The sequence below is a fragment of the Drosophila ananassae genome, chromosome 3L, assembly GCF_017639315.1.
Source record: "Drosophila ananassae strain 14024-0371.13 chromosome 3L, ASM1763931v2, whole genome shotgun sequence".
In the NCBI taxonomy this organism is placed as follows: domain Eukaryota; kingdom Metazoa; phylum Arthropoda; class Insecta; order Diptera; family Drosophilidae; genus Drosophila; species Drosophila ananassae.
The window spans coordinates 2,724,635-2,738,649 of NC_057929.1; the positions used below are offsets into that span (position 1 = coordinate 2,724,635).

The following is a 14,015-nucleotide window of genomic DNA, read 5'->3' on the forward strand; positions in this document are numbered from 1 at the left end:
TATGGAGGATAAAGTAGGCATTCGACTAATCCTTTGTGGTTTTTGTATTTTTTTTTTCAAATATTTTCAGACGAAGGCTCACTTGGATGTGTTAGCGGATGCGTTACTGCGCTGGGCGCGAGGGCGTTAAGCTCCACCCACCCACCAAGCATACAAACACACACGGACACAGACAGAGACACACATCTGAAACGACTTCTAAAAAACACCCACTACAAAGCAGACACAAACCATCCATAATGACAAACAAAAATTAGTTTTAACGAACCTCAAGTCAAGCTATAACCTATTAAGTTTGAAAATTACCAAAATCCACACCCACAACACAGACCCCAGCCTCTTCCTGGAAGAGAAATAGCTGGAAAAGGAATCCCCAACAAGGATCGAGTAAAAAACGCAAAGACAGGACTAAACTGCAGCTCGATGGAGAGCTGAATGGATTGCCAAGTAAGAAAAAAACAGGATGCTATTGATTAAAAACCAAAATGAACATTATGACGCAACAGATACTCATAAAGAAAAGATATGATTATTATTACACTATTATTATTAAAAAAAATTAACTTAATGAAAGCCCAAAAAAAAATAGCGGTTACAAATACTAAAGCTAAATTTTAATTCAGCAAAAAAAAAATAAATAAAACAGAAAAAAACGAAATCGAAATCGAGCAAACAAGAAAATTGTTGAAAAAAAAACGAATATATATTTTTAATTTTTCATTTCGAATTTGTTTCGCTGAAACGGAGAGCCGATGATGGGCCTAACTATTTTTAGTATATATTAAAAAAATATATTATAAATATATCTTACTATATGAAATATATTTCGTGTACATTATTTAATTATATGTGTATTAAAGTATAAATGTTAAATAAACCAAAAATGAAATCAAAAACGAAGAAAGCATGGCAAAAAGGCATGAAAATGGCAAGGATAAAAAAATGAAGTTATATATACATATACACAGAAAAAAAACCGACATAAAAATATATATATTAATAGTATACATATACCAATAACAAACAAATATACAATTGACGGAAAATATTGCATTAGGTTTTATTGCTGATTACTGAACAAGAAAATGAATGCAATATAATATACTTATATACAAATGCAATAACAGCAAGTTTAGCAAAAAAATGAAAAAAAAAACATTTACAAATTAGACGAGAAGCAAAAAAAAGAACATTTTACATAAAGAAAAAGACTTGACTTCATTAAACTGATTTTGTTCAAATAGCATTTAGCGTCTTGAGTTCGAAATTCTCTCATACAAGCTATATATTTAAAATTCCATAGTTTTCATCATATTTTTGCATCATATTTTATTATTTTGATCATGTGTGTAAATATGTATTTTAATTTAATTATGATTTGCACTTACAGATCTCTCTCTCTCACTTAAATAACAATCAGTAACCAGAAACCAATAACATTTTTAATTTTTAATTAGTTCATGAGTAAGAAAAACAGTTCTCACGGAAATGGCAGCTATCTGTAGTTAAGTAAATTTATTTACATTATTAAAAGTATATTTAAATAACAATGGACTTATAAATATACATGAAAACACGATAAGCTTGTAAGCAAAACGACAAAAGCTTGTAAAAAATGCTATCTTACCCAAAAAAAAAAAAAAACAAAACCAAAAACACAATTGTTTCCATTTTTATTTTCAAAACAAAGATTTTTCTAAACGTTTTCCCGCTCCTTCTATTGAAATTGAAAAATTTAAAGCTCCTGTAATACCAACGGAAATGAAAATCTTTCGATTCCAGAGATTCAGTCTTTATTGTGGGCGATTCCCCAAACACAATCAATCAATTATAAAATACAATCAAGCAAATTTTTAAGCGGAAAATTACGAATTAAAATTTTTAAACGGTTGTGTACGCAAACAAATAACGATGAAAACACGAAAATGAATTCGCTAATTAAACCAGAATAAAGAGGTAACCACTAATGGGATTTTCATACAAAGTATTGCAACTGAATTACAAGGTCGTCTTTTATTTTCATTCTCCAGTTAAAACTTTAAAGGACTCTTTATGTTTCGAATGTTTTGCAAAACTAAAATTATTCAAAATGTTTAAGTATTTCAAAATGAAATAACATATGAAATTGCGAGCAATAAAATTTCATATCTTATACACAGTACGTATATAAAATTTCGAACAATTAATATATAAATATAATTGAGTATGTGTTTATGAATAAGTTTGTATTTTACATCGATTCCCCCAACCTCCTACCCTCCTATATCAACGATCTTCGTTAAAAACTAAAAACTAAATACTAAATGGTATAAATAGGAGACAAGCCTTGGTGTTTTCTTTTAATTGATTGATTCGGTAAAACATTTACATAAATAACTGCAAAATAACCCACCTTTAAATATAAAAAAAAAGAAAAAGTAAATTAATAATAACAACTTCTATGCCATACGAAATCCAAAATAAAGTAATGAGCAAGGCGACGACGTATGTGTAACTTTAAGTAAAAAACTAAATACCATAACGAATACTTATGTATGTATATGCAAGTAATTAATTGTAATCCTTGAAATTATGCACAAATTGAAATTCAAACAAGAACAACAACAACGCGCACTAAACTACAACAACTACAACATCAAGATGAAAAAAAAAACCAAAAAGGACAAAACCCCGAAAACAAATCAATGGCGAACAAAAATTTTAAACACATTTTTTGATCGAGCGGCAATTAAGGTAAAAGGTATACAAAGCCACAAAGCACAGACATACAAATACATATATATATTTTTGGCCTATTTTTCTATAATCCTAAAAAGACAAGGACATTTTAAAAGCGAAACCTCTATAAGGACAAACCAAAAAGAAAACACACACACAAACAAGTTCGATTGTAAATAACAACAATACTCTAAAACCAAAATATTTCAAGGAATTTCATTTAGTTCCCAATTGAACAACAAACTAACGAAGATCGTTTAATACAAAAACAAACTTTAAGCTACCCTTCCTACTTAATTAGATTTTATACATTTAGCTTTTATTATAATTAATTAATGTTATTATTTTTAGCCTATTTAATCGATTACACTTTTAATTTGGCCTTTGCTGGCTGTCGCAGAAAACAGTATTGTGTATAAAATAAACAAGAAAATGTGTAAATAAACATATTATGGTCTAAATTAGTGTGAAAGTGTTTATTTTTTAATTTTTAAAGGTATTAAAATTACTTAGTGTTTAGTTTTAAAATTATTTTTTATGAATACCAAGTAAAAACCAAAAAAAACGAGAAAAAGAAATGGCGCTAAGGAAAAAACCAAAAGAGCAAATACAGAATATTAAGCTATGAAAAAAAAATTGTTGAATGTTATAAGAAGGACATACACATATACACACACACACAACCATAGGTACATACACACAGACATACAAATATAAACACATATATTTAAGAGTATATAGAACGCTCGCCACACCTTAAACTTGTATTTATTTATATTTGTATATTTGCAGAAGAAATTGAAAATTGAAATTGAAAACTGAAAACTGAACAAACCAAAATCTAAATCATAGAGAAAGATGGAGTTTATAAAGCAAACAAATTATGAATTATGGATTATAAGTCATAAATGTAGCAGAAATGAGCGCCTACGATCGATCGACCTAGTCTATCAATTCTTAATGGTTTTTGTCTTACCAAGCCCTTTACCAAAAATATTTTATTAATAAGTATTTGCTGTAAATAATTTTTGCCTGTCTTCTTTTTTGATCTCTTCATAACCTGGCTCTATCTTTCTCAAAACTAATTTCACATTTTTAGAAGGTATTACATATATTTTTAGCATAATTCCCCCTCTTTTCATTTACCAACCAACCGTTTTCTTAACTACCTATAATAATTAATTATATATTATACGGATATATGATAATGCAAGAAAATGAAACAAGAAAATACACAAAAAAAAACAACAAACATTTAAAAGAAAAAACAAAGAAAAAATGGAAAACAAATACACAACTTAATATACACTGAAAACAAAACCGAAACATGCATTTCTGATTTTTACTTCTTCACTTCAAGACTTTTCAGAATATACAATATATTTTCTATTTTATTTCTACAACAATAACAACACAAACAACAATCAACAATCAAGAGATTGTTGCCACACAGAAGCAGTAAGTCAATAGAATACAACATATGCATGCGATTATCCTTTAATAATTCTTATGATTTTGCCACTTTGTGCACATTCGTATCCTTTTGAGTTATGAGTTGTGGCAAGCTGAGAGCCAGAGCTCTTCCGCAAGTCCTTGACATTCGCAGAAGAGCCCCTGAAACCGTAAAGTTAGAGATTATTCAGGAATCCTCTTGGCGAATATGCCTTTGGTAAGTTAGTCTGAGTGTAAGCCGGGCCAAAACATACTTCTATCCGGCTAATAGAGCTCTTCACTTGGCAGTAGAACAAAGTTTTCAAACCTTAGTAAATAGCGTACGTTTCAATTATCAACAAGTAACAAAAATATAACGAAAAACGAGACAAATTTTGAAGAAAAAAGCCCAGAAGAACGTAGTTTATTGCAACAAGCACACATTTTGGAAAGGTAGAACCCTGTTGAGGTTCACGTGGAAGGTCAACAATGGAAAGGAGCACAAATATAGATTTAAATGGATATTATCACGTAATAATTATAAATGTTAGTTAAATTAAGTGTACACGCACACACACAAGTGAGTAGAGTTGCAAGTTAAGAACTAAGTTACGCTTTTGCTTGCCACACAAGAGTTGGCCGAAATGCTTCAAGTTACCCAGCATTATTCACCAGGGAAATGCATATGTGTTTTGGTGTAGAATGAGTGTTTAGTAAAATCTAAGAATACAAAGAATATAAGCCAAATATTAAATATACTATTATATAGAAATTGTGTCCAATGAAAATTCGTTTTCGCATTGGAGGCTGCATACAAAGCTTAGAACAAACGGATTACAAACAATAGCTGCAATAGTCTTAAATATGGACATAAAGTGACCTTTAATAGGCATCAGGTGTTGTATGCCATTGAATCGAGCCAGCTTTTCCTGACCTCAAAAGGTTACCAAAAGCCGCACTCAATGCAAACACAACCAGAGCCACTGGTGCAATTCAATGCCACTTTTAATCCGCCCATAGGCACAACCTCACCACACTAGGTAACACACAAACGAAAAGACACCTTTGAAATTTGACCAATTAAAATAAATATCCGTTTTAGTTTTCGGTTGTTAGTCCATTCACATAGTAGTTTCGGGCTTTGTTGCCGGGTTTTGTATGCAAATTGCTGAAAACAAATTGTTCGTAAATGCAATTTGTTAAAGAAATTGACATTAAGTCTCGTGTTTTATGATTGCCAGTGAAGAGCTTCGAGTTTGAAGAGCCAGACAACAAGCTTAAGGATTTCCCAGGATAATTGAAGACCAATTAGTTCTCTACTACGCTGAATACTTTATTTAATATTTATAATTGGTTCCACATTATCATTTAACCTTAATTGGTGCCATTTAAAATGCATGCAATTCATTTCAAATTCGCAACAATTTCACATTCGCCCATTCAGACACTAATAAATAATTTTTAATTGAGACAATTAGCGGACAACAAAATATTATAGCAAACACAATTAGCATTAACAATTTTGCACTTCTGCACATTTTATGTGATAAATATACAAAACCAAACTCAAAAACGAATTATATCTATTTAAACGCACCACAAATGCACTTACCCAGAAACATTATTGTTGGAAAAGAAAAACACCTGAATTCGTATTAGAGCCTGATTAATTAGTGATTATACTTTATGTAAATCGTTGTTGTAGTTTATTGCACAAATCAGCACAATATGATACTCTGAACCCGGGGGAGCTTACTTACCATATATGTATGTATTTCCTTCTAGTCCTTTGGGTCGACTAATTAGGGTTACGAGGAGTCTTTGGAGTTTTAAGTTTAGATTTAATTTAAATTTGAAATATTTGGGGCAAGCAGATCAGTCTTCCACGGCACTAAACTCCGAATTTCCACTCATAGCAACACACCCATTCTCATTAAGCTTTTGGACGCACAGGGAAGGTCCCGACAAACCCATCAGGAAGAGCCAACTTTTAAAATGGAAACAAATGAATATTTTCGAGCTATAAACGTAAGTAGTCACAAGTACCTTAAAATGCAAATCGAAGAAATGTATGTGGATGTGGAGGACGAGCGAGTAGCGCGAGAAGCGAGTAGAAAAACTGGCTACACCCACTAGGGCACACTCGTACACATACATTCCCCTCTTAACATGCACACAATCAAGGCTTAAAAGCAATCCGTCCTTAATTGAAACTTTTGAGCGGAATCTCCAGAAAAAAACCCAAATATGCCGAAGAGTTCGACTCTAAAATGTTTAATTAAGTCTACACACACTATCCACTTACCCCCTTCCCTTTTTCCACTACCACGGCCCCTTATACCAGCTCACACACACGCACTTACAATGACACTCTCACACACATACACACGGACAAGCAAATGCACTTAAATTGTAAATGTTGTGATTATAATGCACCGCCTCAAAGTATGCACCAAAATTTTTGAAAAATGTATTTTTGCACCATTTTTAAATGCACAACCAAAAACAAATTAAAAACTTAAAAAAAAAGGAAATTAATTAAATGTATTTTAATTAAATTAGTTTATAAAGTGTTAAAATATATATTTAACGAAAAAAATTGATACTTGGAGAGGGATTTTCTATTACTGTTATTTTTGTTTCACTTAAAACCAAAACGGCAAAAAAAGTCAAGAAAAGTCTGCGAAATATATAATTCAACTGACGCAATGTAAATACTCGTACAGAACAAAGATGGATGGAAATAACGAAGTCTAAATAATTTAGTAATTGTCACTATGTAAATAGACCAAACCGAACACAAATAGAAAGAACAGCGACCGAGACCGAGACAGATACAGATATAGAGACACAGATACAGATAGAGATACATTTACAGATACAGATAAAGATACATTATGTAGAGCAAGATGGAGAAGAAAGTCGCAACGACGAAAGATGTTTTTAACTTTAATTAGAAAGTGTTTTATGTATTATGTATGTATGGTAACCCACACAGGAAGTCCTACTAATAATTTCTAAGCCATTTAACTTGTAAATTATTATGGTTATAAATGTATAATGTAACGGTACTCGAATATATATATATTATGATAGACATATGTATATATATATGTCTGAGACTGTGCCATGGAGGATGCGATGCGGGTGGTGCCCCAAGTAGAAAGACAACTGCGACTAAATCAACCACGATATATAAATGTGTACATGTGTATGGTTATAAATGATACCTACTTCAGTTTGCCTACGATTCCAAAAAAAAAAAAACAAATATATATAAATAATACGAAAAAAAGACACGTATAGGTATAAAGCGAATATATATTTCAAAGAAAATTCAGCTGCAACCAGATTCGAGTTCAAGCAAAAAACCAAAACAAACAGAAAGCGAAAAAAACGGATACAATTATTAATATTGAAATTTAATTATATGCATTTGCAGCATAAGGAAAAAACAATGTATTACCAACAAAAAACATCTCTATATATATGTACACAACAAACAACTAATTTATGAGATTATATATACATATAACAGCAAAAACAACAGAAGTATATGTAAAATTAAATAAAAACGAAGCCTCAGTCAGTATAAAAAAAAAAAGTTGGGTCTTTCATTATTTTCTCATTTTCAGCTGGTCTATTTAATATCATTTCATATATCAGGTAATGTAATCTATTTGCAATAAAGATCGCTGCTGCCCCTGGCCATTATTTTTTTATGACTTGTGCTGTAACTTATTTCCTTAGTTGATGTAGCATGAAAGGTAATTATTATCCTCGCCGATTAAACGTTTTTCTTGGAAGCATAAGCCAGGAAAAGCTCGTGGGGATCCTTTGGCGTAAATATTTTGTAAACAAGCAGGTGTCGTAAATTTTAATTAGCCTTGGCCAAAACTAATTTCATGTTAATAAGCAAACGTAACATCACATTGTTGTGGCCGCCCACTGGCGGTAAGAATCTGGGTGACGTGATGCCCTTTTGATAGACTTCCCATTGCACCCCGGAGTAATCCTGGAACCCTACTTTGTGGTCGCTTCATTAAGCGGCTCCCCTTCACAAGAAAGTCTTGAGAATAACCCCAGCGAACCCCAGCGATGCTAACGCATGCAAATGAAAAGACGTGTAACGTGAATCCATCCAACGGGAAATGCAAAAGGTTAAAGGTCGAAGAGCCCACGAAAAAATATGAGTTGGATGGAGAAGACTGTCCTGACCTTTGCGACGTTGAAATGGAGCTGGAAAAAAAAACACGGCTGTTAATTAAGGTGTGACAAATGCAATCTGCAGACCAGTTAAGCGTGCAATCAGCCAAAGGCCAATCCAGTTGGTTCATTAAAAGGGGATTTACCCAGGCCCACAACGTACACTCCAAACACACACCGTATACCATCGCACATACATATGGCCAGCATGAAGGTCTAGGCGCGATAAAACAAATGCCAAAGCCTAAAATGGCAGCTTCTGGCATTTGCCATTCGCATTCGCCTTCGCATCGCTTGTAAATAAATTGCCCTTAAATCCGGCTGCAATTTGTTGCACACCCCCCATCGATCCGGATCGGAGATGAGAGTATCCTGTATCCTGTATCAGGGATATGTGGCGTAGATGGTAGGATGGATAGCAGAACCGAACGTGCCCTGAATCGACCTTGCCTCGGGTGCTTCGACTGTTTTTGGGTTCTGGGGCTAACCAGAATCTGTATATGGTGAAAAATAATAAAACAATTCAATTTGTTTGTCTTGCATTTGGGTTTTTGCCTGCTTGGGTTATTTTTACATCAACCAGGAGGAGTATTTGGTGCAACTGCCAAACAAGTTTTGGCAACAGAACCCAACCGAACTGAGACACCCACTCCTGCCCCACACTTGGCCAAGAATATATATGAATGTGTATGCATTCATACTTGTCGCCTAATGCAAAATGTTGCGGTCTGTTTCCATTAAAGCTCCTTTTTAGTTGGCTCTTGGCAATCGTCCTGCGTTGTCCTTGGCTAGCGAACGGTTTCCCCTTCGATATCCCTGTGACAGTTGACACATGCGGGTACGACCACGTTCTATATATGTACAGACCCCGAAAATTTATCCAGTTAAGAGCTGCATTCCGTGGGCTGGACATTAACCCATTTCCCCCCGACACGGCCATTTCTTTTAGGCCAAAACAAAGAAAAAATATAAATACATTTTGACACAAAAAAAAAGAAAGAAAGAAACGTTCCGTTGACATTTCTTTGTGAGACTCATAAAATCTGTTGAAATCATTGCCGCCCATTTTTTGTCGTCGGTTTTTTTTTACGCCCCGGTAAAAATGATCTTTTTTTCTCTCAAATTTTTCGTATCTTTAGATGAGCCGTTTTATACGGCCTTTATTAATATTAATGATGCCCGCCACGGATGCTGCAAAATATGTTAAAAATTTGCTTTATATTCGCCTTTGTTCGCCTCCATTATCCGCCTCGTCCGCCTGGATTGCGGACTCTCCGGACTGGTCAAGATGTGTAGTTTTTTGCACGAAATGACGTATACGTGATATTCAAATTAACTTTGGCTCACACCGCCGAAAACATGGCTGGAAGTCTAACAGTCAATCAAAAACCAATCTGCATTTACCATGAAGACTAGCCCAGGCCAATTTGCATGCTGATCCAAGCAAAAAAATAACGAAAACCAAGGAGACTCTATGTAGTCCTCATATTCTCGTAATATAATCATCAAACAGACCCAGACCCAGAGCAGAAGCCCTGTTCTGGTTGCAACTTTTCCTGCTGCCGTTGTAGTTTTAATGTCGGAATGGTCGAAATAGCAAACCCAGAGGGCCAACTTGGGACAAAAGCCGTGGTGCATGGGTATTTGGTATTTGTTATTGTCATTGGCTGTTGCCCCACAATGTAATTTGGTTGGGATTTTCACGACTTGTTGGCTATCCCCCAGCTAACTTGGCTAACATCGCAAACAACGGCTGTGTTGCTATTTTGGTTTCCCTATTTATTTATTTCCAGCCACTTTTTTGCTCCTCCATTTTCAAATTCATCCACAATGGATGTTGAAAATGTAGATCTGTCTGTTTTTTACAGAAATACTCTTTCTGAAATACTTTTAGAATGAAAAAAAGGAAATAAAAAAAGGAAATAATCGATCCTGCCAGGAGTCGAACCTGGAATCTTCTGATCCGTAGTCAGACGCGTTATCCATTGCGCCACAGGACCGGATGAGTTTCAAATAAATAGTTTAGCCTCTGAGTCCTAAGAGCATTTGATAGTTCCTGTTCGGTATCCTTTTCTGGATATCCTATTTTTATATCCTTTGTTTTCATTTCAACTTTCAATTCCAATTTTTTGGATTATTCTTTTTAGATTGCGAGCTCATGTGAGTGTGTGTGGATAGAAATTGTTTCGGTTATTTGTTGTGTCAACACCCACAGAGTGAGATAGCGTCACTAGCACCACTAACACACCCTGCCCCACCCCTCTGAACCGCCCTCGCCCGTTGAGGCGCTTTGATTTCAGTGGCAGTGGCAGACAATGGGACGTCGCTAATGTCCCCGGGGGATGCTGGCTACAAAGTATATTGGAATTGTTCACAATGTGTGCGTATTGTATTTGCTTAATTATTTTGGTCGATTTAAGCGTTTAGCTGTTTGAAAAGAGCTGTCAAATTGCGACGTCAGGATGTCAGTCAACGAAGACGACAAAAAAAGCGCCAACAATGAGACACAATGCCAAATAATAATCGCGCTAATTTTTGTTGGCGGTAGAGGAGGCGTCGGATGTCGTCTTAAAGGTTTCCCATCAACAGGTCTTGTTTATTATGCCTATATTGTTATGGTAAATACCAAAAATTTACATACTCCAGATTGCAGATTCCGGGTTACATCATATCGTCTCTGTCCTCATCCTCTTCGTCTTCCACGCCCACAGCCTTGTCCGGATAGAATTTCTTGAGTATCTTCTGCACCTCGGGCACCAGGGACTCGTAGTTGGGAAACTTGTCTCGCCTCGGTGGACCCTTGTCCAATCCCGTCCAGATCTCGTGCACAGAGGTGCGGGCATTCTGCGAAAAGCCGATCTCGAAGGCTCCCTCTCGAGGCACTTGCTTTCCGTACTTGTTCCTCACCAACTGAAACTTCCGTTCCGGAATTCGTTGCGCAAAAAAGGTACCGCATTCCTCTGCCTTGGTCGTAAAAATAGGGCATTCGTAGGTGTGCTCCACATAGATCATAGAACGGTCCTTGGTGAAGTGCTCATCGGAGGCCCAGTCCACCTCCTTTTTGGGTTTTTTTGGCGGACCTTTTGGTGCCATGACTTCGGACAAGGGACTCTCCTAATTTCGATGATCCGAAAATGTGTATAGAAATATAATGAAAAGCCTACTGCCTCAAGTATTTACAAAACCATGTTTAATTTATAATTGCTTGTGTTGATTGATTACTGACTTGGACATTTATGATTTTTTGTTGTTTCGGCATCTGCTTGTGAGATCCATAAATCTTTTTAGCTTATTTTGAAAGTACGCAGTGCTGTCCAGAATATTATTCTTTCGACCATTAGCCTAGCTATTTTTAAGCTGCATGACAATCTGAAAAAGCCAACAACTTTTGGGGACACACACACCAAAAAAACTTGCCTGTTAATTTGGCTACATTGACTGACAAAGCAGCCGCCTTTTGAGAAGATTCAAGAAAAAAAAAACAAACAGAAACTCAAATTGATGCACAAAAAATGCTGCCAGTGGCATCGGTGGTAAATATTTTTCTCGACACATATGGGTATATATAGAATCGGATATATACGTATTCTCATGTCCACAAAGTCGCTCCAATATAGACGTCAATTTATAGCACTGTCTGTATTCAAGCAGAACAGCTACTCAACAAATTCTAGGCATAACAATAATATATTGTCGGACGCAAACATGCATAAACAATGAAACGAAAACATGAAAATAGTCATAAGTATTTAAACAAATAAATTTATTTAAGTCTGACGGTTAACTACGGCGACTAAAGGATATCCTTTAGTGGAATTTTGGACAATTGGGAAGCTCACAACTGGCCTAACAATCATCCGATTGACAAATGTCATGTATTGCCGATTTCAGTCTTTCGAATACTATTATTACCAAACAAAATCTGATCAACTAAAATATGACCCATTTTTCGTAATTTTTCTAAGGGGTAACATCATGATTTTGGCCAAAAAAGGGCCAAATTTTTTATTTTTTTAATTTACCCATCTTTTGATGCAGGTGATAAGTTTCCTGGAAATATTCATAACTTGGCTAATTCCGATCAGATTCACAAATGTTATACCTTCCCGATCTTAGATCTTGGAGTAGCATCATTTTTTATCAAAACCTGGCCACAAAATTTTTGACCCATTTTTCTTAATTTTTCTAAGGGGTAACATCATGATTTTGGCCAAAAATTGATCGAATTTCTTATTGGTTGACATCTTCCATCTTTTGATGCAGAAAGGAGGCGATTAGTGTCCTGATTCATAAATGGTACTCCGTTCTTCAATCGGTTGAGAAATGGTCAAAATATGAACCGAAAAGTAAACCAAAATTTTCGATTTTGGCCAAAAAATGAAACTCAAAAACGCTGTTACAATTTTTTAGTTTTCGTGATGGAAAAATATTCATAACTTGGCTAATTCCGATCAGATTCACAAATGTCATACCTTCCCGATCTTAGATCTTCGAGTAGCATCATTTTCCATCAAAACCTGGCAACAACATTTTTGACCCATTTTTCTTAATTTTTCTAAGGGGTAACACATGATTTTGGCCAAAAATTGATAGAATTTTTTATTGGTTGACATCTTCCATCTTTTGATGCAGAACGGAGGCGATTAGTGTCCTGATTCATAAATGGTACTCCATTCTTCAATCGGTTGAGAAACAGATATTCACTAAAAAGTCTATCAAAAAAAGTCTAACACGCCTATAGTATGTCGGTAGTGAATTTTAGGGATATGTCGTATTACACCTTTTAGAAGCCCTGGTTTATGTGGCAATCCTAGGCATCCTAAAGATTTGACTTATGAGAATTAGTAAATCCTATAAAAAAGATATAAAAGGCGGGCTCCGTCTTGGTAGTAATTCAGTCGAGTTCTAGGTCCCATCCGACAAACTCCTTTTTACTTGTATCTTCATCTTCCCAACATGTTAATACTCAGATATATACTCTGTAGAGACCAGCCCCTTCTTTTTAATTTAAAAAAAACCTATGATGTATGAAAAACTTCTGGTTTATTGCTTTTTATAGACTGTCCTGTTGGCGGCAATGCGAATGAGCATTTAGTGGATTTTATTTCCGAACTCCCTCGTGCAAAATGTTGAATTATTTTATTTTTTTTCTGGCCAACATCCCCTTTGCCATCGACCTTTTAACGAAATGGTTTATTTATGCAATTTTCCAATTTCCTGGCCAGCAAACAGTTAAAATGAAAACATATAAAATGCAAAAGCGAACAAATTTGTTGATTTCACCAGGAGGGCGTTTTAATAAAGAATAAAAATGCAATTTGCAAATTAACAATAACGAAACGTAAACAACCAGGAAGTGACGTTACATCGGACTCTTTCGACAGCTGGGAAAAATAAAAAGAGACTCCAAAAGCCATGACTAAACCCGGATCAGGACCTTTGGTTGGTGTTACCCATTAATATTTATGTTTATTTAAAAGAGGGGGACTTTTTAAAGCAATATTCAAATGTAAATGGGTGAGCCGCAAACCGAACAAATGTATCTGTAGAGTCAAGTATCTCGGTCTGTATCTGTGTCTGTGGAAAAATAATCATCAATTGCGGCGTCAGTGGGGCAGCAGCCCAAAACCAAAATACACAAATTTAAATATATTTTTTTA

At 34.9% G+C, this 14,015-nt stretch overlaps 2 protein-coding genes and 1 non-coding gene across 3 annotated transcripts in view; 1 reads left to right on the top strand and 2 right to left on the bottom strand.

Moving 5' to 3' along the window:
* The window catches only part of LOC6495494, a 34,848-nt gene extending 25,951 nt beyond the window's left edge, over positions 1-8,897 (top strand). Inside the window, exon 3 of the mRNA XM_001958933.4 lies at positions 71-8,897. Coding sequence (XP_001958969.1) covers positions 71-130 — 60 coding nt within the window. The 3' untranslated portion in view covers positions 131-8,897. The remainder of the gene's footprint in view (positions 1-70) is intronic.
* Positions 8,898-10,282: 1,385 nt separating this feature from the next.
* Trnar-acg lies at positions 10,283-10,355 on the bottom strand. Its single transcript has one exon. It is a non-coding gene; the product is annotated as a tRNA-Arg (tRNA).
* A 563-nt stretch (positions 10,356-10,918) lies between these two features.
* LOC6495141 (selenoprotein BthD) lies at positions 10,919-11,577 on the bottom strand. The gene has a single exon (XM_001958934.4). The coding sequence runs from the start codon at positions 11,446-11,448 to the stop codon at positions 11,017-11,019; it is 432 nt and encodes a 143-aa protein (XP_001958970.3). The 5' UTR covers positions 11,449-11,577; the 3' UTR covers positions 10,919-11,016.
* Between the last annotated feature and the right edge of the window lie 2,438 nt (positions 11,578-14,015).

What these genes read in the sequence shown, in the direction of transcription:
- LOC6495141 (XM_001958934.4), bottom strand. Translation starts at nt 11,448, where the DNA reads ATGGCACCAAAAGGTCCGCCAAAAAAACCCAAAAAGGAGGTGGACTGG.